The sequence below is a fragment of the Cyprinodon tularosa genome, unplaced genomic scaffold, assembly GCF_016077235.1.
Source record: "Cyprinodon tularosa strain WSP-4 unplaced genomic scaffold, ASM1607723v1 ctg785, whole genome shotgun sequence".
NCBI classification, from domain to species: domain Eukaryota; kingdom Metazoa; phylum Chordata; class Actinopteri; order Cyprinodontiformes; family Cyprinodontidae; genus Cyprinodon; species Cyprinodon tularosa.
The window spans coordinates 145884-172013 of record NW_024039546.1 but is presented as its reverse complement, the minus strand read 5'-3'; the positions used below and the strand labels follow the sequence as shown (position 1 = coordinate 172013).

The 26130-nt window shown below is 38.9% G+C and overlaps 2 protein-coding genes across 5 annotated transcripts in view; one reads left to right on the top strand and one right to left on the bottom strand.

The window, feature by feature from the left end:
* LOC119773816 (ceramide transfer protein-like) overlaps positions 1 to 12865 on the top strand; it is a 28869-nt gene extending 16004 nt beyond the window's left edge. For 2 of the 4 annotated variants that reach the window (XM_038270983.1, XM_038270982.1), the window contains 15 exons: positions 370 to 477; positions 576 to 714; positions 1141 to 1215; positions 1342 to 1499; positions 5935 to 6027; positions 6147 to 6233; positions 6318 to 6410; positions 7584 to 7661; positions 8439 to 8534; positions 8778 to 8910; positions 9014 to 9084; positions 9180 to 9308; positions 9855 to 9984; positions 11054 to 11191; positions 11284 to 12865. In XM_038270983.1, the coding sequence (XP_038126911.1) occupies positions 370 to 477; positions 576 to 714; positions 1141 to 1215; positions 1342 to 1499; positions 5935 to 6027; positions 6147 to 6233; positions 6318 to 6410; positions 7584 to 7661; positions 8439 to 8534; positions 8778 to 8910; positions 9014 to 9084; positions 9180 to 9308; positions 9855 to 9984; positions 11054 to 11181 (1518 nt within the window). In that variant the 3' untranslated portion in view covers positions 11182 to 11191; positions 11284 to 12865. The remainder of the gene's footprint in view (positions 1 to 369; positions 478 to 575; positions 715 to 1140; positions 1216 to 1341; positions 1500 to 5934; positions 6028 to 6146; positions 6234 to 6317; positions 6411 to 7583; positions 7662 to 8438; positions 8535 to 8777; positions 8911 to 9013; positions 9085 to 9179; positions 9309 to 9854; positions 9985 to 11053; positions 11192 to 11283) is intronic. The other 2 variants (XM_038270984.1, XM_038270985.1) reach the window with 2 other exon arrangements.
* A 1314-nt stretch (positions 12866 to 14179) lies between these two features.
* The window catches only part of pip5k1bb (phosphatidylinositol-4-phosphate 5-kinase, type I, beta b), a 55754-nt gene continuing 43803 nt past the window's right edge, over positions 14180 to 26130 (bottom strand). Inside the window, exons 8-15 of the mRNA XM_038270986.1 lie at positions 24244 to 24440; positions 23800 to 23883; positions 22367 to 22415; positions 22178 to 22262; positions 20777 to 20935; positions 19015 to 19141; positions 16338 to 16461; positions 14180 to 15246 (exon numbers count right to left, since the gene is read on the bottom strand). Coding sequence (XP_038126914.1) covers positions 15244 to 15246; positions 16338 to 16461; positions 19015 to 19141; positions 20777 to 20935; positions 22178 to 22262; positions 22367 to 22415; positions 23800 to 23883; positions 24244 to 24440 — 828 coding nt within the window. The 3' untranslated portion in view covers positions 14180 to 15243. The remainder of the gene's footprint in view (positions 15247 to 16337; positions 16462 to 19014; positions 19142 to 20776; positions 20936 to 22177; positions 22263 to 22366; positions 22416 to 23799; positions 23884 to 24243; positions 24441 to 26130) is intronic.

The window sequence follows — 26130 nt, the reverse complement described above, 5'->3', positions numbered from 1 at the left end:
TTTTTAAAAAGAAAGGAAGGTACTGATCTGGGTTTTTTAAAACTGATTTCCAGCTGTCTTTTGAGGTCTGACCTGCTGAGTTTCCAATGTAGGCTCTAACGAAACAGGATCAAATGTGTAAATGAAAAGTAAAACATTTTGCCCTGTTGATTATTTAGGAGCTGATTCTGATTTTCTACTGATCGATTAGTGCTGTAGATCCTGTTTATTTTATTGGGGTTTCTCAGTGACCTGCAAGGCCTTCTTTACCTTTTCAAGCTTTTGCTTTAGGTATTGTTTTTGCAGACAGAGTTTCACTTTATGCAGACTTATTGTTGGTGTTCTTCTCCTTATATATTAGCCTCATTTTAATTTCTACTTGTGTTTCAGGCTGAGTCTGGATATGGTTCAGAAACCAGTTTGAGGCGTCATGGTTCCATGTTGTCTCTCACCTCAGCTGCCAGTGCCTTGTCTTCCGCATCCACGTCCTCCTTCAAGGTAAAAGTAATAATTTCAGACCAAGTGTTGTATTTTCAAGATTTGACTTTGATTTGACAATTGTTGTTTTACTTCTGTGTTTTCCTCTCTTTGCTCAGAAGGGCCACAGGCTTCGTGAGAAGCTGGCAGAAATGGAAACCTTCCGGGACATTCTGTGCCGACAGGTGGACACCCTTCAGAAGTATTTTGACTCCTGTGCAGATGCAGTTTCCAAAGATGAATTTCAGAGAGACAGAGGTAATATGTGGCTTCAGAAGGCCGTAAAAAATTTTTTGATCAAAAGCCCTTCTTTATGAAGATAACATTTCAGTACTGCACATCTGCGTTCGACCTTTAGCTTTACAGGAAAAGAAAAGCATTTATTGATGGCAGCTTCCTACTGGTTTAATGCAGCATTAGAGATGAAGAGTGGCTGGAATGGTTCACTGAGAGAAGAAAATCGATATCTGCTTACAGGACGTTTTGTGGTTTGTGTGATCTCTGAGGCAGCACCTTTTTATGATCTTCAGAATTCCTTTTTATATTAGGCCTACAGGGTTTTAGCCTAACATCTGTGTGAAAAACACACATCTGTTCCCAAAACAGCTGAGAAATAGTGTATACTCTGAAAAGATAAAACAATCATGCAAAGCTTAAACAAAAGCTTTTTCTTATCACTTGTAGAGGAGGATGAAGATGAGTTTCTTACACCTACTAGACCAGATGGTGAACACAACAACAATGGCAGCAAAGAGAAACGTGAGTCTGCATGCATTTAAATGAAGGACGCAGTCGTTCTAAGCAACTAAATCCTATTCTTTTCAGTGTAATTATTGGATTAAAGTTGAAGTTTAAAATCATTTTCCTTCTTTCTCTTTGGTCCAGTGTTTTCTCCCGCCAGTCCCAAAGGTATCAATGGGATAGACTTTAAAGGAGAAGCCATCACCTTTAAGGCCACCACAGCTGGCATCCTCTCCACTCTGTCCCACTGCATCGAGCTGATGGTTAAACGAGAAGACAGCTGGCAGAAAAGGCTGGACAAGGTACGGCACTGTTAGAGACTCCTGAGAAACTGAGCCTCATTATCATGAGTATGTCATGCATCAACTTCCTGATTGGGTGCATTGATGCCTACTGGGGAGTGAACCTGATATATTTCTTTGATGTTCGGGCAGCATGGAAGATTATGCTCAAATTTATTTGAGCATAATCTTAATTTGTTTTAAGTCTAAAGGTTTTAGAATTTAATAACAAAAACCTGACTAGAGGTATACAAATAATGAAATAATGGATTAAGCCAATCAACGCATATCCTTGAGGAAAAACTGATTTTTGTATCCTAAACTTCATGGTGTTAAACTGACAGATCATAGGGTTGGACAAAGGGGTCAGATCTTATATCATCGACATGGTTTAATTCTGATATGGATATAAGTAACATGAAAGACTCAGAATGACCCCAACAGATGCCTGTAGAAACTTATGAAATTTATTTTGTCACATTTATGAAGATCTTCCAAAAAAATGCATCTGTTTTTATTTGGAGCTACAAGCTGAACCGATTAAATGAACATATAACAGCTGATTATCTCCCTTCCCATATTTCTCTCCAAGAGTTCTCACCTCTCTCACAGCTTCTGTTAATGCCTCTTTTATTCAGTTTTTATTTTGACGGACTTTCATATGTTTAACCCAACCGTTGTTAAAAATTAGGAAGACGACTACTAAATGGCTCTGAAAATGCAAACTAAAGGTCCCCAGTCAATCCTGAAACATCTAGCCTTTGATAAACTCTCATTGATACTCTAAGCACAGGTATTTATTTTCAAAAATCCTCCTATTAAGGTTTTTCTTTCTTTCTCTCACTCATGCCATAGCCCCCCCACTGTAGTTTAGGGTAGTAGGTTTATTATAGATTTCCCACTTTAGTAAAACAAAACAGATCCCAGCCTTATCTTGTACCTGGGTGCAGCAATCACAAACAAAAACTTTATGACAGCAACGACCAGGTCAGTTAAAACAAAATAAAATTCACACATCTCATTATGTTACATGAAGGCTCCCTGTGAGAGGTGACAAACCGGTGCTCTCCTTTTATTCGAAAGCTGTGCTCAGCTCTTTTATTCTGACTGTAGCTTTAAGCTACGGCACCAGTTCTTTAGAACTTGTGTAGATGTTTGGTCACCTTATCATGGCTACTAATTTTGTTTCTTAAACTTACCCTATTGGAGCTCAGCGTACTGCTAATCACAGCTTGCAGGCACTGTGTTGATGCTCACATAGCCAATATGTTGGAAACGCTGTAATCACAGGCTGTCACATATATTAAAGCACCAGAAATGCATTTAAAATTCGTATAACCTTTATTATAAATAAATAAAATTATATCATGATATTAAATTATTGTCCACACCTAACGGATCGATTCACGGTAGAGAATATTTGTGAATTGGAAACAAAGGTCTGCTTGGTGTTTTATTAAGGAATCTGAAAAGTGTGGCATACCCCTGAGCTTGAAAGTTGTAGTATTACTGTTTTGCTGGGATCACTGATGCATCTCTGTTTTGTTAAATTGTTTTCTTCTTTACAAAATCAAAAAACTCACTTTGGATTAAGTCTGCACATTGACTGAGCTAACTTGACACACAGATATAGTTTAAACTAAACTTGCTCTGACCAAATTATTGGGCTCATCGTCCTGCTGGAAGGTATAACTCTACTTCCCTCTGTGTCTAACAGCCCATAGATGTTGTTAACATACATACGTAGGGCCATACATCTTCCCAGCAGTTCTGATTTAAAATATTCTGTCCCTGCTGGAGAAAAGCATCCCCACAGCATGATACTTCCATCGCCATGTGTCACTGTAGGGGAAATATGCGCAGTGTGCAGTGTTCCTTTTTACCATGCATAGTTTTTACCTGAACGCCTTCATCTACATGATTGGTGACTCCTACTCGTCATTCTGTCATCAAGACCATACTTGTAGAGTGTGTGACTAATCACTGTTCTATCAACCGACTTCCGATTCTCTGCAGCTTCTTCCCCAGCTTGTCTGTTTACCCGGACGGCCATGTCTTGGTCTTAAGGCTGCACCTAACCATTTTGCTAACTGATAAATTTGCTGATTATTTTTTATTTTTTGTTTTTACATTATTAATCCAATGGCAAAAAAATATTGCCTTTAAGAAGATTTTATATGGAATTTATATCAATATATTTACTTTTCTGAGGGTCTTTCTCTTTCATTTAATGTCATGTGTAAGAGTCTGTGTACTCAAGTTACTGATAAATGGATTATTTCCATGATTGATTTATCACAATTAATTTGATTACCTTCTTCAGCCCTATTTGGTAGTTTTATTCTTCTGCCATAGTCTTTCAGTTTCACATTAAGTTCATTAGTGCTCTATGAGAGGTTTAAATCTATTGTTGTTTAATGTCCACCAATGAATCGCCCCTGATTTAATTTTGGATGATCAGTCAGTGCTTACAAAGGAAACTGATCCTCTGCACTGATCGTATCTAAGTACACGAAGTTCTGAAAGTCAGCTGCTGTAAATGCTCTAAACTTTTGATTTATATTTAAGAACTGACCACTAGGCTGGAGTGGCGGCCTAGTGGTTAGGGCATAAGGCCTGAAATCCTGTGAGTTCGAAACCTACTCCCACAGACTGCCTCTCTGAGTCTCTGAGAAAGACCCTTAACCCCCGATTGCTCCCTGGGTGCTGCACAGTGGCAGCCCACTGCTCCCCAAAGGGGATGGGAATGCAGAGAGTTAATTTTTCCATTGTGAGATAAATAAAGTTCAATTTATTTTATTTATTATTTAGAAACATCTTTATGTGCAATTAAAACCAATTTATTATTAAGTCTCTTTCAATGAAATAGGATTAAAATATGAAAGCTGTGTTGTCACCTTATAAAACCTGAAAGTACAAATTATTAATGGCCAAAGTACGAGACGGCAGGTCAGCCTTTTAAAAGATTGGTGATCTGCCAGGAATCTGCAATCATGTCAATGAACTGGGAACTTCGATCTTTGCTTTGTTTCTCATTCTTCTTAATACTGTTTTTTGTTTATCAAATAGTTAATTTCATCTTTATTTCACCAGTACTGAGAATAAGTGGCAAGTTGACCTATAAAAGTAGGCATGTTTTATGGAAATATTTGGAATAATGGGTCATTATCCTTTTTTTCCCCAATTATTTACTTTGTTGGTCTCACAGTGAATCCAGGTGAAATTTGAGGCTGCAAAAAAATTGACAGAAATCAGTATTGGATGCAGTGAACCTGTTTTGTTTGTCATTTTTGTCTTTTCTCTGTGTGTTTCTTCAGCCGTTCATTGTCTTTTTTTTCCTTTCATGTTACAAAGTGTTTTGTTGTGCTTTTAAATTCTGTCAGATGATGGTTGGATCACCTGGTTTAAGCAGAAGCTATCCAGTTATGTGTTTTAGCACACATTAGTATTTTTTTATTAATGTTATAATGGTATAAGTATCTTATTGCTAAAATGACATATCCTAAAGCTTTTTTTTCTCTCTCTCTCACCTTGTAATGCTATTTAAACTTGACTCTGTGCCTTTAAGTGTATGCTCTCTAGAGCTCACTGCCTGTCAAACCAGTTCCTATCCCCCCCCCCACCGTTTTAAAGGCGTGCCACCTAAAGCTACAACTCAAAAGCCGGGAAGTGTTTCGGCTGAACTACAGTCAGGTGAAACCAGCTCAAACATTCCTTCGGTTTAATGGCTTGATCGTATTCTGATTTGGGAGGGATTTTATTTACAAGAAGAATTTAAAAGCAAAAACCCAACTTGGACTCATTCTGAGACGGCTTTTTAAAAAATGACCTCTTTGACTTCTTGGTGGAAACATTCAAAACAGCGGAGCACTGAGCTGCTCAAACATCAAACACAAAGATGGATACCTTTACAGACTTCCAACATTACAGTAGGTCTCTCCGTCTGTCTGAGCTGTAACAGGATCAGCTTTTGTTTGTTTTGTGGCAGGTTGTGTTTGTCTTTACTCGTTTTTGCACCCGGCTTGGTGACATTTTGTTCTCTAAAAGCTTATTTTTAAATGTATTCAAGTTTAGCTACCATTTTATTTTATGATCAATCTTTGCAACATAGGCAAAGCGTGCAGAGCTTAGTGCATTTTATTGTTTTAGTTTATTACGCCTCGCAGAGATAACACACTCACACACCCTTACCTTTTCATTTTCATTTTAACTATTAATGAACAGCGGAGAAGCACTTATTACCTTGTGTATTCGCTGTAGTGAATTCTCTCATGAAAGCTGTCGCTGTGTGAACACAGCCTAATATTGCAATGTTTGCTGAATTTGAGACACGCAGACCCTTATTTTCATCACCCTTGATCCCAGACTTATCTCTCTAATCTGAAGAAGTAAAGCAGAGTTAAAGATGGGAGTAGCAGCCACACCAAACATACTTTGTTACTCTGCTTGTGAGCAGGAGATGGAGAAGAGAAGGAGGGTAGAAGATGCCTACAAGTCTGCAATGAACGAACTGAAGAAGAAGTCCCACTATGGAGGCCCAGACTATGAGGTGAAGCTACATTGTTTGAGCTGAACTGGCGGTTAATTATTGATCCAGCGGCCATGTGCTATTTGTTTATCATTGTGGACCTTGCTTCGAGCCATACTCATGTTGTCCGCTGGTTACAGGAGGGGCCAAACAGTTTGATCAACGAGGATGAGTTCTTCGACGCGGTGGAGGCTGAGCTAGACCGGCAAGATAAAATAGAAGAACAGGTGGGATGCATAACTTCAGAGATGTGCAAGTTCGGCTACAGAGAAGCTTGTATGAACACTGAACAGAAACGCTGTTTCCAGCAGAGCCACTCTGAGAAAGTCAGGACGCCACGGCCGACTCCGGTTTCTCCTGCTGATGTCTTTTCTGCCATCGGTACTCACCGATTTGCCAACAAGGTAAGCAGGGTATCCGTTTGAATTTCATAATTTACTCAGCCTAGTGTCAACAGATGGGAAAAACCCTGATGTATTCTTCTCTTTATCGCACCAAGTTATTGTAGTAATTCATTTTTAAAAGGAAACTAGTAATACAGAGATTCATTACACCCTGAGGTTCATATTGCATTTATTTTTGTACATTATAATAATTATGGCTTATAGGTAATAAAAACTTTAATCTTTGTTGCTCAGAAATCTGGCAGATAAAAATTATTAAGCCACATGGATGCTTCTTAAGATGTCAGCTGTATGCAGAGTGCTTCAATTAAGCTTATTAGTGAAAGGGGAAAAAATGCACACACATCAGGTTCAACTTCAGCTTTGCATAAGTTGTAAAGTGCAGCTCACTTAATAGTTCAGGGGGAGATTCAGGAGGCCTGATGAGCAGCTGGAGTCACTGCTTCACAGCCTGGAAACACAAACATACACAGGACATAGGAAACAGCTGTCTCCTAAACCAGAGACGACTAGCTGGACCATCTCTCAGGAGACCCATTTAATATTAAAGTATCTTTTCTGTCTTACTTGGAAATCAAGCCCTAAAGTCCAAGATGATTTTCTTCAGTGTGAAGCTTTCATGCAGTAATAATTTAAGGAGCGATATTATCTGCAGCTGTTGGTCAGCTGTGTTTCATTCAATTCAGAGTCAGATTGTGATTTCTAGCATGACTTGGATCTTGCCAACAGTACCATCAGGTTTAACTATCACTGTGCTCACAGATGATGTTTAGGTGGCTATTAAAGCAGCTTCCTTTAATTTATGCAAGAGGAACCCAGACCAAGTACCAGATGTTTACACAGACAGCTTATAGACTTCGGCTTTTTGTTTTTGTGTCACAAATGTTTTTATTATTATCTCTTTATGTAAGCTTCAACTGTTTATTCGTAAGCCACCATCTAAGGGACCAAAGATGACAAAAATAAATCCCTCTTAGTTTAATGCATCTATATGAATATCAGTTTCTGAAAAGTTACCAGAATAAGTTAAATTAAAGGTTCTATTAGGACACACTTTTATTTTCCTGTAAACTTGCCTCACACTAGACTTTGTTCTTCTCTTGACTCTAAATGTTACTTCCTACGCTTTTCCTCTGTGTTCTTTTCTCTTTGAAACATCTCTCTGCTGAACAGCCTGGTAGCTATTCCTCATCCGTATCCTCAGTTGAGCTATTCAACGCCTCTGATGACGTTCACAGATTCAGCTTTCAGGTACTGCAGCCCAGGAAGCCATGAGAACCTTTAGGGTGATGCAGGAGCCCGCTGCTTTTTAAAGCATGAAGCTAGCATGAGAACGCTCTTTAACAACTCCATCCATGATGTTCTGAATATTTCTCTCTCTCTCTCTCTCTCTCTCTCTCTCTCTCTCTCTCTCTCTCTCTCTTTCTCTCTCTCTCTCTCTCTCTCTTTCTTTATTTATTTATTTATTTATTTATATATATATATATTTATTTATTTATATATATATATATATATATTTATTTATTTATTTATATATATATATATATATATATATATATATATATATATATATATATATATATATATATATATATATATATATATATATATATAAATAAAAACAGGCATTCCTTCCTGGAAGTTGTTCCAAAGCTGCATGACTTTAATTTTAAGAAAACCTCTAATTGAGTGCCGATTTCTTATCTTTTCTTGTTTTAAAGGCATGGGCATGCACCTGTGCAGATGTGGAATGCTGTTTTAAAGCACTGTTTAGATGCGGAGGAATCCCCTCCAGCCAGAGCCTTCTGTTGATTTGTATTTGGTTTCTGCTCCTTAAATTTCTGTTGCTCTGAGGCAAATGGTCTCCCTGTTGAATTCCATGTATGCCGGCTAAAATGTTTTGAATCGGTTTATAAAGGTTTACATTTCCGGGTGAATTATGCCCAGATTTGAAGCTCAGCCCAAAATAGGCCAGTTATGTAAAATACTGTCTAACCTGAGTTTCTTGAATGTCTCTCCTTGTCTCAGGTGGAGGAGATGGTGCAGAATCATATGACTTATTCTCTTCAGGACGTGGGTGGAGATGCCAACTGGCAGCTGGTAATAGAAGAAGGGGAGATGAAGGTGGGTAGAGAGGAGACAGCGGCCTGTGAATCATTTCCCTCGGCTCCAAGCTGTGACTTCCTAACATACAACCTTTTTTTACCTTACTGATAGAAGAATTCTCTAAAATAAGTCAACTACTCCTTAAAGTCCAATGATTATGCAGCAAAGGAAAAAGTTATCTACAAATGTCGGGACGCTTGGTGTCATTTTAGGCGTGGGTGGATTTAAAAGACTGTCCTGCTCTTTATGTTGCATAAATAGGTTTACAGGAGGGAAGTGGAGGAGAACGGCATCGTCCTGGATCCTCTCAAAGCCACTCACGCCGTCAAAGGCGTAACGGGACACGAGGTCTGCCACTACTTTTGGGACACAGCGGTCAGGAATGATTGGGAAAGTAAGTTCTCAGTGACAGGGAGGAGAACATCACTCCAACACTTGTTTGGCTTCTCTGGTTTCAATGTCGTGACCCGACTGACTGTGAGCTCTCCCACCCACAGCCACCATTGAAAACTTCAACGTTGTGGAAACACTTTCCGATAATGCCATCATTGTTTACCAAACGCACAAGGTAGGGTAGATTCAGTTTCAATTGGTGGATTTTTACTGAAATGATGTGCTGATTGGATGAGCAGATTTCTGCAGCTGTTCGTGTTTGCGTTGCAGAGAGTGTGGCCTGCTTCTCAGAGGGACGTTCTCTATCTGTCAGCCATCAGGAAGATTCTGGCAACAAACGAAAACGATCCCGACACATGGCTAGTGTGCAATTTCTCTGTCGACCATGACGGTGCTCCAGTAAGTGATAACAAAACACTGCTCGCCATAGCCAAGTTTCACAATTTCTCATACTAGTTTGTAGCATTTGTTTAGTTTTTAAAAAATTAAAAACTGCAACAATTTTTTTAAAAGAATATTAATTTCTTAAATTGATGATGTTGCTTTAATGTTCGCTTATTTTCTCTGGAATCCACTTTCTACAGAAGTGAGAATCAGTCAACCAGCAAGAATTTATGTTGTTTATTCTAATCAGCATAATGAAAACAATAATTTAAATCATAAGTAAAGTATCTCATTTTCAGAGATAATTTTGCAGCAAAAAAAAGATATAAAAGAGGAATAATTTTTAAAATAAAACTTTGTCTTTGATGTAACAAAAAGCAATCCTTATTGAAAGCTATGTATAAGTTCACCACTGTTTGCCTCATTGCTGTTTAACAATATGTCTTAGTGGGTTTTGATTGTAGTTAGAGAAGTCCAATAGTTTTCCTCTCAGTATTCACAGGAGGCAGCTTGGTAGCTTTGGGAATGTTTGTATAAATGTGTTTTTTGTTTTGCTTTCAGCCCACAAACCGGTGTGTCCGTGCCAAAATCAATGTGGCCATGATCTGCCAAACTCTGGTCAGCCCACCAGAGGGCGATAAAGAGATAAGCAGAGACAACATCCTCTGTAAGATCACATATGTTGCCAATGGTAGGTGCCTCTAGCAGCCATCTGGTTTTGATCCCATAATTACACAAAGAAAAAATAAAAAAGCTTCCTTTTTATGGTTTATCTGCTTTCCATTTTCCTCTGACTATCATAATGTGGTGCCGGTCCAGCTGGTTTGAGTCTTTGCATTAGAATAATACCTGAGTTTGAGGTTTGATAGTTATTTACAGACCCTGTAGTTAGACCCTGTTTCTACTACAAACACAATCCTTCAGGGCTTCACAGCTGGATTGATTCATTTAGTGTGCTTCTAAATAGCTTGTTAGCTTTCTACCATTTCATACATTTTTGCAATAAGCTCATGCTTTGACACATTTTAACTAAAGGTAAAGGAATCATTACTGGACAATATAAGAGCTTCACTTCAGAAGATAAAGTAAATGCAGCAGCTATGCTGCAGCTCCAGTAGATATTTATTTGGATTTAGATGAGCAATCAGTCCATAAACCTTTGGAGTTTCTCTCCAACTCTGGAATGGGTTTAATCTCACAGCCTTCTCAAGGCTGCAGTTATCTGTTATTTTGTACATTTTTTTTCTACCACACTTTTTCCTGCCACTTAACTTTCCACCTGTATGTTTAGATACAACACTTTGAATCCACAGTTTTTTTTCTCATTGGTGTTTTTGCAAAATCTAGGTTTCTCTGAGAAACTTAAAGTTGGGATTGCATTACCCATCAACGTGTTTATTGCAGGAATGGACCACACGAGTTTCACTTCTAAGTCCTGAAACATGTGACCTTTTCAGCCATATTCTAGTTCTAAAATGCATCTTCTATCGCTTTATTATATATTGTTATTTTAAAATCAACTAACACAAGAACTAAGTACAACTGTGTCTTTGTGTAGGGAAGCGTCTTGCTGCTGTCTGGTCTGACAGTGTCAATCAGTTGTTTCCTAGATTTATTTTTTAAGAAAAAGGGCAGTTCTCTGTTTTCACTAGATGACATTCTACCCCATCGTCTTGAATTCGTTGTGAATTCCTAATAACTGGTCATATATGGAGGCAAACTGTGAAGCAAGCTGATGATTGTCTCCCGTCTTCCTGCAGTAAACCCTGGAGGCTGGGCTCCAGCTTCAGTCCTGAGAGCCGTAGCCAAGCGAGAGTATCCCAAGTTCCTCAAACGCTTCACCTCCTACGTTCAGGAAAAAACAGCTGGGAACCCCATTCTCTTCTGAACACTAAGAGGTAATCCGCATCAGAAACTCCAATTTATTTATGCTAGGATAAAAGACAAACAACAAATTGTAACCTTTAATTTATTTATTTTTTTTTCACAGTTTTATTTCTCCTAATCCTGTCAGGCTTGTCCATCATAGATATGATGCTCTTCAATCAACAAACTGTCAGAAAGCACAAGGCTCCCCTTCTTTTTATTTAAACAACAACTCCTAGCAGGACTGCATATGATCAGGACGTCCCGCAGGAAGATGAGGGCACTAACACCAATCCCTCATCCTACTGGCTGCTGCGGTCTGGTGGCCATGAAAGTGCATTTAAACTCAGTTCAAGAGTTTTTGAAAGATTATCAATTAGTTGTGCTTTTCTTTCTTCTTTTTTTGTAAATTGTTTTGTACATTTCTTATGATTCCCTCTATCTGGACGTTTTTTTGGGTGTGCTATAATCACTAGTATTACAGCTGCTTGTTCTGCTGCTGCTGCTAAAGGAAAGCACCACGGCAGAGGAGTGTGGCTGCTCCCAGGAGCAGCTGCCCCCCTGTTCTTGCCTTGTCCTGTCCTTCTTTTGACAACTCTTTATTGTTCGATGGGGGGTCAGAGCCTACAGCTTTGAAATCTTTATATTTCTAAATTGTTATAAACTAGTTTTCAGAGAGCACATAGACACAATGTATTGTACAGAGAGTAACTTTTCAGTTAGTTTACCAACATGACAAATGTGAATTGACTGTTAAACGCTTGAATCTGATGACAGTAATGAGCAAAGGTGATGGGAGAGTGAGAGATTTTGATTAACTTTTCTTGGACCATTTAAAAAAAAAAAAAAAAGCTAAACTGATAAAGTGGAAGACTGGTCTGAGGAGGCTAAGTTATGATCAGCATGTCTCTCTTTAACCTTCAGCTCAGTGTTTCAGTCAGACATTTGCAAATAATTGCATCTGATGGAAGGATTCCTCTCTTTAATTGAGAGAGGATAAGATCCACTTAGTACGTCGTTTTTTTAAATAATTTGCAAGAGAGAAAATAAATAGCCATTTGTATACGTCAGGTTTAAAAATGGGATCTGCCTTTGTCCAACCGAAGGGAAACTGTTAGGTGTAAGGAAGTATATCAATCATACCTTTCGCTTTCAGTTGTGCAAAATTTACATTTCACACTACGGTGCAGCGGCATCCAGTCGTTTGACTGATAAATTAACCTCCCCCCCCAAAGAATGCCTTAGACACCAGGGTGAACCTTAAAACATTCAAGATTTCTCTACTTTACAGCCACCAGACGTGCATTTATCAACACTGCATTGAAGCTGGGGGGAGTGGTGGGTCCACATTTCACGTCATCGTACCTCATGACTTTTTAGATTGTGTTTTAACGCCACCGAGCGTTGGGAGTTTTGCCATTGGCTGATCTGCATGGTTTGGAAAACTTACCTGCAGATTTAATGATCTCAGAGGTTTGGAAGGTTCCTGATTATCGTTCTGCTAATAGTTTAGATTGTCACATCATCTGAAGAATGCAGTTAGGGTTTTTAATTGTATTTTGTCAGCAATCTACAGACTTTGTATATTTCTAAGTTGTACATCCGAAGTGTTATTATTTGCACTAAATGTATTTGCATTTGACAATGTTCTGTAAAGTAAAATTATTACACAAACGACCTGAATAAAAGTGTACTGTTTATGCAAACCATCAATCGTTCACACTTAATGACCCCTTTGGTAAAGAAATGAGAAAAGCAATATAAAATCAGCATGTCTTCCTGTAGCTTAATTTAAAAATTTCACTAATATACAATTTATTTGTGAATCTGATGGAAAAAAATAACAGTTATAAAATGATTTTTTTTTTAAATGGTGATAATGTTGGCACCACTACTATCAGTTTAAGTTGGAATGAAAGGATTTATATTTTAAAGGGAGATGGGAAGAAAATATAACAGAAGCTCTGATGGAGATTGGCTGCAAATAGCACATGGGGGCAGGTTTTTGTTACTGAGACAGATTCGCCCGGAGGCAGAAAAAGTTTATTCTCCTAGCGCCAAATATTTTGGGTTTTCTCGCTGCTGCTGATAGGGATTTTTATGTTTTTCTGAACACATTTTTTTTTTATAAAGAACAAGTTTGACTGGGTCAGGGAAACATTTTCAGTCGCTGATTGTGATCAAATATTTCAGTTTTTATATTTAATTCAGGATTGTTCTCAAACTTCAAGTTTAACACTTTGCTGCTGGAATAAACGCTTATCTAGAATTCAGACTTTACATTTTTACAATTTGACTGCACACTGAGGAGATAATTCAGCCATTTGAGGTTTATGGAAGTAGATCGAGCTTAAAGGTGCCGGACATCAAACCTCAAGGAGAATAGTTGAAGATCCCTGTCAGTGGGGTGAGGCTAGTCCTCTTACCTGAACATTAATGTGAAGAAAATGTAAGAAATAGGCCTCCTCCCTCTGCAGTCTTTATGTATTGGATAAGGAGTAAAGGTGGTGCAAGAATACAAGTAGCGGAGCACAAATATGGACCATAAAATGAGGCCCAAGCAGATGTTGCAGCATGTTGCAGTGTGCAGAAACGCCCACCAGAGGGTGCCCTTTCTCAAATAGCTGATAAGCCCAGCTGTTGATGTTTTTATGGAAATCTTTGTCACTTCCTTACCTCATTTTCTCTGCACTGTTAACGTTTTCTGGATCTAAAACTATTACCACTTGAAGTTTTTTTTCTTTATAATTGGTGTAAAATTATTGCAGTGAATTATTGACCATTGAGCAAAGTCAACACATTTTGTTGGACCACACCCTTCCAGCACCAGAGTTTGAGCTCCTCTCCTCTCCTCACACCCAACCAAACCTGTACAGTACCATTCTCATTAATTTGAGACCTCTTTAATAGATGTATCAATAAGGAAAACTACACAGCCCAGCAGTAGAAAAGAGCAGACTGATTCTTCTAGAGGATTAAAAACTAAGTTCTCCTTCAGGAAGTCAAAAAAGCTCATTCAGTGATTTTTAAAGAAGTTTATTTATAGGAAGCATTCCTGTACATAAATATGTATTTTCTTTACATTCAGCAACCTAAGTGTTTATTTCAGCAGATGGTGAATGATTAAGATTTGCGCAATAACTTATTTTCTCATCAGACTTGATTGTGGAGTTGAACGTTTATAGTTGGCCATGATGAGGTATCAGAGAGCTGCATGTGTAGGATTCATGTCTCATAACGTACTTGTTCCATTTCAGAGAGTCCTGAGCAGAAGCATCCCAATCATGAGGCCAACCTCAAAGCTGGCAGTTCCACATCAAACATGATGTGCAGTGCTCCTTTCTGTGCCTCTACGTGTCGTATCAACGATAAAACAGGTGTGCATTTGTAGAGGAAGGAAGAAATAAAAAAAGTGCATTTTCACACATCCGACTCTGTGCTTATTGTCTCGTGGACCACCCACCTAAGAAATGTCTTTAGAGAAAAGAACATGTTTCTTACAGTAATTGGGACCAATGTCAAAAGTGCCAGCAGCAAGTGCATCGTCCAGGATCAGCTAACCGTCTCGTCTCACTCTCAGCATCGTGTTCTCCTTTTGCAGCACAAATAGCTGTTTTGTTAGGAACATTTGGCCACGTTACAGTCTGTGTTTGGCCTCAGGAGCTTTTATAATCAAGTCTGTTCAAGTGAGTTGATCCTTCATAGAGCAGTCCTTAGATGCTGCCATAAATTCACTGTAAACATTTCTTAGCAGCAGCCCTCCCTGCTGCAAACATTTAAGTCTTTCTGGTAACCAGAAAAAGAAATGTATGCTGCGAATCGATGAAAAAACAACAGACATATAAAACTTAATAGGGCTGCTTTGAAACGTGCTGTAGAAAGGCTCACGTTGGTACTGCTCTAACGGTGAAGACGTCCGTCAACCAAACAGGCGTTCGGAGGTTGTCTTTTTGAATTGGCAACAACAAATGGCATCGTGCATGTAGCGGAGCTAGCGGAGACCGACTTCCAGTCCGGTGCATCCAATGGAGTGTGGAGATTGTCTTATGCGTAGCAGGAGGCAATGAAGAATTTAAAAACAACTTTACTGTAAAAGAAAGAACAAAGTTATGGTTAAAATACGTTATAAAGCAGATATTTTAGAAGAAAGGAAGTCACAATTGCTCCTTTTTATATATATACACATCTATTTTTTAATCATACAAAAATAACCAAAAATATAATTTTTTTTATTTTAAAAAAACATTTTGACTTTAAAAAACAGGAAAGCACTACCATATATGAAAGATTTAGCATCTCCAATGGAGTCATCTGGAAACCTCTCAAGGTAATAAATTCGAAATAAATGTTTCGTTTTCTTTCTTTTTCTTTTCTTTTTTTTTTAAAGAAAGTCTTAAAGATCATTTTTAAAGGGTGTGGTGCCACCAAAACATTGTTTAATGTTTTACCATAAAATTGTTTATTTTTTTCTGTGTCTGAGACAATGTGAGAGTATTCGCTGTCGCTGCTCTGATTGTATCTCGGTGTTTTGCTTTCCCGTCTATTTGCCACATTTGTGAAAATATGAAAAGACATAAACCTTCCTGAGTTAAACATATACTGACTACGTGATGGAATGTGAGGCTTTCAGAGTCGCTGCATGACTCACTGATATAAAGTAGACTTTACTGTTGAGTTGCTGAGAGGAACATTTTGAAGGCATCAGAGTAACAATGATTGGGAGCAGAATGGAAGATGGCTATTTAAATGATGAATTCAGTCTTCATTGTGAGATCAAGCTACCTTCATGGCACTTTTAAATCCCTGGATGGGGTGCTAGTTTGCTAGGTTTCCAAGGTTCTTCTCTCAGACCACGTTTTAAGTCCATATATAAATCTGAAACCTTTGTGTTTCACATTCACAGTAAAAGTAAGTGAATGTGAGTGAGTGGCGCGCCCCCAAGAGGACCTCTTGAAAACAGCAGGGTCGTAAAGACTGACTGCTCTCTGCATGCCCTGCACCTCACAGCTACAGTCCACTATCACTCTCTAAGCAGCTGGAGGACGTACATCATTTATTCCTCTACAAAGTTAATTTAGATTATAGGTTGTAAATTATAAATAAACTGAATTCAATCATATTATAAATATAATAGATGTTCCTAAAAGTAACCCTGCAGGGATCAGAGATATAACTTACCAAGTACACGTCAAGAACCGATCCATCGTCCCGATCTATGTCTACATCTACGGTGCTTTGCTCTGAAGTGAGGCAGATGGCGCTGTCCTCCAGCGTGAATGTAGAGCTGGATGCAATATCATACCTGCAACAGGACAGTGCATTTAGAAGTGAACTTTTACCCAAACCTGAGAGTTTTTTTTCTCAGATTTGAAAGCAGCTGCGTAAACAGGGTCTGAGAACAGGCAGAAACCTAAAATACTTTGCAGAAATAAATCATAGCCAACTAGTTTAGTATCAAAAGACTCAGTCTGGGTTCAGGATTTGAATCTGTCCAAATGTGAATCATTTGACTCGCTCACTTCAGACTGTGAAAATACATGTCTGGTCAGAAGCTGATTTATACTCATAGCTTTAAACCTCTACTTTTGCAGGTTGAAAGTGTTTCACTACAGGCCTTTTATGGCCATCCACAAGCATTCTCCTTTGTTCCAGCTGGATATTGGACCACTCGTTTTTGCTGAATGGTTAAAACCATCTGAAAATAGCCAGATAGGCGATAAGTAACTTTGAACTGAAAGCTGCAGGAACACCCCCTCACTGTCTACAAGAACGGAAAACTGAACTTGTTCACACAGAGAAGCAAGATTTCTGGTGTTTTTTTCAGTCAGGGATGAAGCAAAAAGGATGCAACTTCAACAAAAAGAAAAGAGGAAGTTTGTAGGAAACACACTAAGGTTCAACCTTCAAGTTCTTCAACTGCCCCTCAGATCAGCAGCTAGATAGCTGAATGAAGCTGATCATGGCAGGTTTATGAAACCAACCAAACACTTTAATATTAGACAGATTAGAAAGAAATCCTAGAGAAGAAAATCCTAAAAAAAACATAGCATTGCTTCAAGCACTAGGTGGCGTCAAGAACACTTTTTTTTTTTTTTTTACTGTGTAGATCAGGTGACTCCCTGATAAATGCAGGAATGCATTGTAACCGTTCTATGACAGAAATCATTAATCGTTTTTTGTTAACAAAGTGAAAATGAATTCCAGAGAGAAGAAGATAGAAAAACAGATCGACTGCAGCTTTACACACCCCTCTCTGACTGCTCTTCACACAGGGCCCATTGTTTGCATATATCTGGCCTCTAACGCGCCACTTGTTCTACTTTGTCACAGCCTTTGTGTGGCCTGACATTGGCAGGTTAAAACTGTATCAAAGCTGCTGTTTAAATAAACATTAAAGCAGTCTAGAGGACAATGTAAGGGTGGCAGCAGGTGACTGACGAGACCCGGATAGTCCAAAAATGGAGCCTCTGGGAGAACGGCTGAGCTGACGTGGGCAGACAGGAAGGGAGGTGAAAGACAAACAGGTATAAAGAGGGCAGAGGACAAAAGATTTCTAGGAAGAGGCGTATTAAACAGCCTTCTGCCAGAGGGTGAGGTTTTACACCGAGGTGATCAAGGTGTAACAAAACCTGTTAATGTAAAACCATCAACTGGATTATTTGTCCGATTTAAAATGGGGCAACAGATAGCTTCTGTTTAATAATTGAATAATTTAACCTTATTGATCTCACATTGGAGATATTTACCTCTGTATTTAACCCGTCCCCTTTAGGGAGCAGAGGGCTGCCATTGTGCGGCGCCCGGGGAGCAGTGTGGGGTTAAGGGACTTGCTCAGAGAGCCAGAGTGGCAGTCTGTGGGAGTGGCGCTCGAACTCAGAACCTCAGGATTCCAAGCTCTATGCCCTAACAACTGGGCCGCCACTCCCCCTTGGTTTCTGCGATCCTCTTTGGGAAGTATGTTCCAAGGTTTAAGTTGTGTTCTGGAAATCTCTGTGTATCGGATCAATTTTTCCAAGCCTCCCCCCCCACCCACTCAGAGAACGTCATGCAGGTTAAGAGAGAGATGAGGATGTAGTGCAGCTAATTTCAAGATGACGAGTGAAGCCTATGCAGTAAGTTGGGCTTCTAGGTATTATTCAGACAATTTCTGAGCAGCTTCTTTTTCCAGCTTCCATGTTTGCAAGCTGCTGCTCTTTTGCATGGTGAATTCTCTTTTGGTAACCCTACAAATTCTCATGTAATTGGCCCAGGAACCACAAAGTAAACACGCACTACACTCTGCAATAGTTCCACACCGTACCTCTAGATTTATAAGGAAACTTGACCATGATTATTTATAGGGAATGATACTTCCAACAAAGGATGATCTTGTTTACTTTTACGGTAAATTCCTTACTTGTTGCTCCTTTAACATGCTCTCCATCTTGGATTTAGGATGACTTGTATAATTAATTACAAACAGAAAATCAACTAATTGTACGGCACCAAGTTAAGTGGTGAAGAAGACTTTTGAACAAAACAAGGATCAAAATAAGATGAGAAGGAACTTAAGTTAATTAGAAGAGAGACAGGTTGGTCTGAGAATTTGACAAACTAGTGACCAACCTGGGTATAAACAGAGCAAGGTCCAGAGAAAATATCAAGTAAGGTGTTTGAAGTGAGGGAAGCTAACTTTAGATAATGCACCACATCATAACATTATGATGCGTTCGCTGTCCTAATCTAATATTTCTGACACCATGTTGAATACAGGCTAGAATGATTAAAGCTGTTCAGCAGACAAAACAGGTCCGACCTCAAACTAGAGAAGTGTACCTTGAAGAGCATCAGAAGATTTGAAAGAAACAGAAATTACCTCTCTTCTGTTTGGTTATCCACATTTACATAGATGGAGGCATTGGAGATGGTCCCCGTGGAGGAGGCCTCGTAGAAGGACGGGTTGGCGGGAACCAGATCAGGACGCAGAAATGAACCAAACACAGCTGCAGACATAGAAAGGAATGACCAACAAATTATTCTCCAACACATCATTTAAGCTTTCTGGTAGATCTTGGAGCTGGTCTATAAAGGTTTAAAAAGAAATTGGAACCCTCAAATAGTATATAAGTGATGCATTTGCATTTTGACAGGGAAAATTAGGAGTTTTTAATGGTTCTCAGTCACCTGCTTCTTTGATAACTTTGGATTTTTGCAGTTTTGGTTCTGAACAGGTGAGCCCAAAATGCAGTCATCTTCCACTGTGAGTTAATTCATGTCCAACTAGGGATGTTTCACACCTGCTTTCACAAGTATTTTAACGTATATCTTATAGGTAGCTTTATATTCTCCCGGACACATCTTAGGGGTGTAAATCACAATCATTATCACGATAGGACGTATATCAATTCATTCTGGTGATGATAAAATGTTTATGACTTAATATGATTTGATTCAATTCAATTTCGAAGTTTGGAATCAAAACGATGCAATATCACCAGACCATCTAAGACAACTATTTACATTGTTATCAATACACACAAAAAAAACTCAAATATGACTTGACCGTTTAATTACTAAACTACGGGCATAATGTATTTAAATCCAAAACAGCATTCAATAATACAATAATACAATAATAATAACAGATTACCTATAGACTATAGTCTCATGCCTTTAGAATTTCAAAATAAAGGTCAATCTTTTCATTTTGGATTGATTTAATTGGATCATTAATCATTAAATGGATAGATAGAAATCCAGGCTTCTGCTGGATTTCTTTAAATAAAATGAATTATTATATCTTAACTGGAGGTGAGGATATAAAAGGTAGAGGGTGCCGTACAGTTGATTGATTAGCAGGTTCCAATAACACTGATGCATTGCTCTGTATCTGACTCCATCATCAGAGTAAAACAAACAGCTGCTTTCCCCTTTGAGGACGATCCAGAAACCAAGAGGAACAAATCAGGAAGTGAAGCAAATGAATTTCCTCTGTTGTGTTTTAGCGTCACAGCTGGATATTCGGATATTCTGGTAGGGAGAGCTCATCACATATGAAATCACCAAACCCTGACTTTCTGTCTTAGCACCACTCCCTTGTTTCTTCCGGTGACACGTTGCCTAAGAGGAGCCTCTAACACAAAGGTCATCTGCAGCTGCTGCACTTTCCTTTATCAGACTTTGATTACCGGTTCCTCGTCATGAGGTCAGATCATGGCCGCTAAGCCGACTCTGACAGAAGAGGGGGGCTGAAACCCCCCCTCACCTTTTTGTCCTTATTTTTTCATTTTAAAGTATAGACATGCACACGAGCTACATCTGAGAGGATACAATTAACTAGGTGGCTTCTGCTTTCTTTCCTGCAGGGCCAAACAAAGAATTAATCTGCGACAACTTGGCCAGAGGCAAAGCACTTTATGGCTGAATGAAAGGAGACGTTTTAATGGCCTTAGCTATTTGTAAAAGGCTCATTTACTACAAAAGGAAGAAAACCCTACTAAAGCTCACGACGATAAACTGGGCGATATTTTAGACAGCAATAAAAATGAGCTAACTGAATATTCCTAGATGTTACCAGAATGCTTATGGAATAAGTGATTAAAGATAAATCATCTTGTTTTGTTTTTCTCTTTCTATACCTTGTCCGTCCAGACTGGCCAGGCTCCGGGCACCTCCCAGCCTGTCCCTCCTTTCCTCCTCACGCCTCTCATCCGCCTGCGATGAAAGGATCTCCTGTGAGGACGACTTCAGAGCAGGGATGGAGGTTCGGGTCCTCTTTGAGGGAGAGAATCGAATTGCTGCAGAGCAGGAAAAAAAAAGGAAAAATCACACAGAAGTGAGATAAAAAAGGATTTAAAAAAATAAGTGATTCATGGCAGGCAGAAGCAGAGGGGAGAGATAGGGGAATAGACTGTGACGGAAGAAGGGCTCACACATGGTTAGTCTTACAACCTCAAAATGAGTAGATTTTTAAATCGCTAAAATGATATAAATCCTGATCCCCTGAAGCAGGACATGAAATGAAATCCCTTCCTGTCACCTCCCTCTGGCAGGAATTGGTGATAGTCCTTAAATCAGTGGAGCAGCTTTCCAATTTTACCAAGAGCCCCGCCGACACAGAGAAAAGACAAACGCAGCAGCTCTAGATCTTCATGGGACATAACAGAGTCTATGAGGACAAGTGTCCTCAGAGACCTGACAGTGCAAACATATGGCGCTCTGATTTTAACCTTCAGCACCATAAAAGATCCCGTATATATCTTAAAGACAGATAATTTGAAAGTGTTAAAGTAGGAAACATTAATAAATCCCAATTGGCCTTTCTATTGTTTTCTCCAAGCAGAAAAGTAATTATAAAGACACTATTTTTGATGCAAGCTCAACATTCAGATATTTCCCATCCATTACCATATATGGATAATAATGAAATTCAAGACAATGATAGATTTTGCTGGAAGCAAAATAAATTGTTCTCTGAGCAAATCCAGATTACTAATAGGAGTATATTGCTTGGAATAATTACGAATAAAAAGTTTGACTTGGTTTCTGCTGCTCAGTAGTGCTGGGTTTTGCTGAAGCACAACAACTCCTAATAATTCAAAGCATTTGATCTGATTTTCATCAAAGTAAAAATGCTGATAAATAATTCATATCTGAATACATTGAGACTTTTATTTATACTAATTATGATTTTGGGTCAATTGCTGGTTTATCCCTAAGATGTAGACGTGGATGTTCAGAGAAACTTTCGAAGTTCCTGGGTGGCTTGGAAATCTGTTTGGTGCCCTTTTGTCTTAGACTGTATTTCTGCAGAGTTTTTCCTCCTCGCTGCTTATATTACCATAAAAAGAATCATCTTATGAAATTAAAACTGCAGCTAAAATCATTGCTATTAGCAGTGTTATTCATGAAAGCCTTAAACATAAACAGATCCATAAACCATCACCATAGATATGCGATATGATCTATGCCAGGTTAGGATCTGATGCAGTCCTCCTTTCTCTCTCCCCTACCAGGAACATGTCACCTCTCAGACTTACGATGATTTTTCCTGAAGACCCGCGTGCTCATGAACTTGAGGAAGCGGCTGGCGTAAAACCCGGGCCGGTGGACAGAAACAGAATCCTAAAAAATAAAACAGCGACCTTTAAGCTCAACAGCATGCAGCCGAATAAAGAGTTCATTCATAAAATACTTCAGTTTCAGATTCCTGCAGAGCTTCAACTTACACCATCGTACACCAGGGCTTTCCAGGAATGTTCCAACTTTTTAATGAACCTGCAGAGGGATGACACAAGAGGAGGCATAGTCACAAATCTTCCAGCATTAATAACTTCCACTTTGAGCTGGTACTGTGGGATGCCTTTTCCAAACAACAAAGAGAAGCTCCATTTTAGCCAGAAACAAAGTAGTCAGACAGCTTAAGATCTGAGTATAACTAAAGCCACCTTGGTAAACACTCGTCTCACGATGTGTCACCATATGGTTGGGTATTTTTAAACACTAGTGTTACAGACAGTTCGGCTGAAGGATGTGGTTTAAATATGTTTACGTTCAATTTCTATTTTCCAAATTCCGGTTGGAAATTTTGACCCTAAATATCCCTAAACACAGAATTTCAAGCAGCAAAGCTGGACATTCTTAACTAGTCCACATGTTAAAATCTGTAGGATCAGTTTATAAAACTAGATGTGTAACAATCAATAACATTTAAATAATCCCCGATATCTGATGTTAAATATGCAGCTACTGAGTTTATAAGCAATAAAATGGAAGAGAAATACATCATTATAGCCCTGTTAGCACTTAGCCTATTCTTGTAGCAAAGCATGTTAGATGTTATTCCCAGAACTAATCCACCTGAGCTTCTTCCTGGCCTCTTAATAAGTAAATTCAATCTATTGGGGACTCAATCCACAGCATTATCAAATTTATACAGAATGCTGCCGTAGAGGGATGCAAAACCCTTAATTAGCTTTAGGGTGCAATTAGTTTTTCACATAGGGTCAGGGTTGTAAGGAGGCTTTATTTGTGTTTTTTATTTTTGCAAAAAAGTGATCTTTTAAAAAGTGATATCTTTTAACCAAACGGACCGCGTCTGCTATTAAAATTTTCTTGATGATCTGAAAGATTTTAAATATTAATTCAAATTATTTCAAAAACAGAAGAAAGGGGGCAAATACTTTTTTTTTTTAACCTCACGCTACCTAATTGTGAAACTAAGACTAAGACAGTATTTACCAGTTGAGATCAACCAGACAGGCTGATAAAGATTTATACCCTTTTTATCTGACAGCTTTATAAAGTCATTGATCATTAAGGCGCCATCCTTTATCTGACTTTTTTTGCATCCAGAACAAAAAATAAAATCAATACATAAATAGAGAGGAAGGATGACCATCTGAGGTCTTTTAAATCCTGATGGATGGAGGCTCATGGTAAAGTGTCCTGTAGCTCTTCCCATCAATCCAGGATCATAACTCAACATAGGAGGCGTTGGCCTCTATAAGGCTCTAACTCTGTCAGTGTGAGCTATTATCATATCGTATAAGGGTGAAATATCTCCTTTTTGAAAAAAAGAAAAACTGAAGCCCATAAAAAAATATGAAAAAAGACAGGAAAGAAAAAAAGCAGTGTGAGGTAATTTAATTAGGACTGGTACCTGTATGACTGTAGAATATCTATAATACCCAGGAAGATGAGCAGCTTATCGTCTTTGTGTGTTTTAGCTGGGATGCCACCCATCCTAAAACGGAGAAAAAAAGAATTAAATGAGGAGCTACTGTTTCTCTCTAAGGCCTGAAGCCTTGTTCAAATAAAGCCAGTGTGCTGCCTCACTTTTATAAGTGTCTGTAAAAGCAGCCCTCACTCTATTTACATTCATTTGCGTTGCAGTAAATACAGAACAGAGGCTTTTGCTTGTGTTTTTTTAGTAGCTATGGTTATGTGAGAGGCGGACTTTCGTCGCCCTGTGCGAGGTATGAGGATGGCTGTGTGTGAGTCTTTGTGATGATATAAGAAGATAAGATATAAGACTGAGACTCAGATAGAGACGGCGGGCCTAGATGTGTGTCCAGAATTCAGCTCTCCATCTGAACAAACTCACGTGTCATCTGTGGGGACGGCTTCCGCAGCTTTGCCGTCTCCTTGGATGGACTCCATGGCCGTGGAGTAAAGTGCCCTCTGACCTACGTTTCTCCTGCCGTCTCCCCCAGTCTGGGCTGACTCCCCCCCCTCCCGGTGGTCCAGGATGTGGATACCAAGCAGCAGACTGTAGTCCATGATTTTAAAACTTTCCAGAACCTATTGCAACATGTGAAAAAACATTTTAATTAGAGATCGTCTTACTTTTGCTCAGACACATCCATAAGTGTTTTTATTCCCACTCAAATAACTTGGATCTCTGTGCACACAGAATAAAATCTGCTGAAACCGGTTCTGAGGTAAACAAACAAGGTGTTTCTCCACAGCAAGCCAAGTGTTACACATTGACCTGTTTGAGAAGCATTTTGTCCCGTTTCCCATAGACCCAGTGACCTCATGTTCTTTAGAAATGCAGTCTTATTGGGCGAGACAGGGGCCGAGACAGACGGGAATAGTATCAGGGTCAAAACCATCTAACCAGGTCTGGTTTATGACCCAGACTGAAGCACCTCTCTACAAACAACTTATAACACCAGAACACTTTAAATGTTTGCTTTCTCACTCCTTTTATTTTAAACTGATATTTTTAATTTTTTAGGTTAATTACAACCAATAGTGTAAAGAAATTTGACGTACACGTGACTTTGATTTGAAAAGAAAATGAATAATAGTTTTAAAAGATTTAAAGAAATAAAAATTTTTTTATAAATACAAGAGGTTAATGAGTATAAGATGAAAAATGCAAGAAATGTTAAGATATAACTACTTTCAAAGGAAGTCAGATTGGATGTCTCTTTCTGAAAAGCTGCATTTTAATCTAAAAAAGAATCATAGCAACATTTTGCCACAGAAAGCAGGATTATATAGAGAACATGATCGATCATACATACAGTATTAATGCATAACTAGTAAATAGAAAAAGCCTCTAAGCCACTAATAAAGTGAAGAGAAGACCTAATCTGCACCAACTTGCACTGAAAAACAGATGTCCCCCTTCCTCAGAATGATCTGTTTTTGTTACAGCTCAGAAAGTGTGAAAGACAGCAAACAAACAAAAAAAAAGAAACACTTGCTTTTTTGGTTCATGTCTCATAAATAAACTCTGCTGCAAAAAGTATTAAAAATAAAGTTAAAAAAAATGGGAAAGGAGTGAAATTTGACTGACTGACTGGAACAAAACACACAGTCTTTTGTCTGCACTTTGCCTTTTTCCATATCAACTATTTGCATCCCTCACTAGAACTCCCACAGCCTATTCAAACAGCAGCCAATGCGGAACCCAGCTGCCTACAGAAAGCCATTACCGCCTGGTCAGGCCTCAGCTTCCCCCCAGCAAACATCTACGCCATAACAACAGATAGAAAGCTATTTTTCCTTAAAGTTCACGATACAAAATGACCGTCTTCCCAGTGATCTGGGCGTATCCCCCTGGATGACATATCTGCGTTCCCATTCAACCAAGCTCACTTTTCTTACAGGGAAAAGGGAATGATAATTATACAAACACTATGCTCTGTCATTAGATTCTCTGCTGAATCCCTAATGCATCTCACTTACCCTTCCAGCACTCTACCGATCAATCTGCACAACAGTAATGGTAGATCCTCTCAGGACGCTGCCTCTTGTGTCTCATTTTGGAGTGACATTAACACACTAAAAGCTTTCTCAGGTCTGAGTCTGTCTGCTCCGAATATACAACCATTTCTGCTTGTGCTTGAGGCCAAATATTACACTCTGATCCTGGGAACGTTGCAAATCAGTGTAACAGCATCAGTTCTTTGCAAATATCAAGCCCCTGATACATGTAGGCCCATACACCACCTTTAAGTTCTGGTTACATGGGCTGATA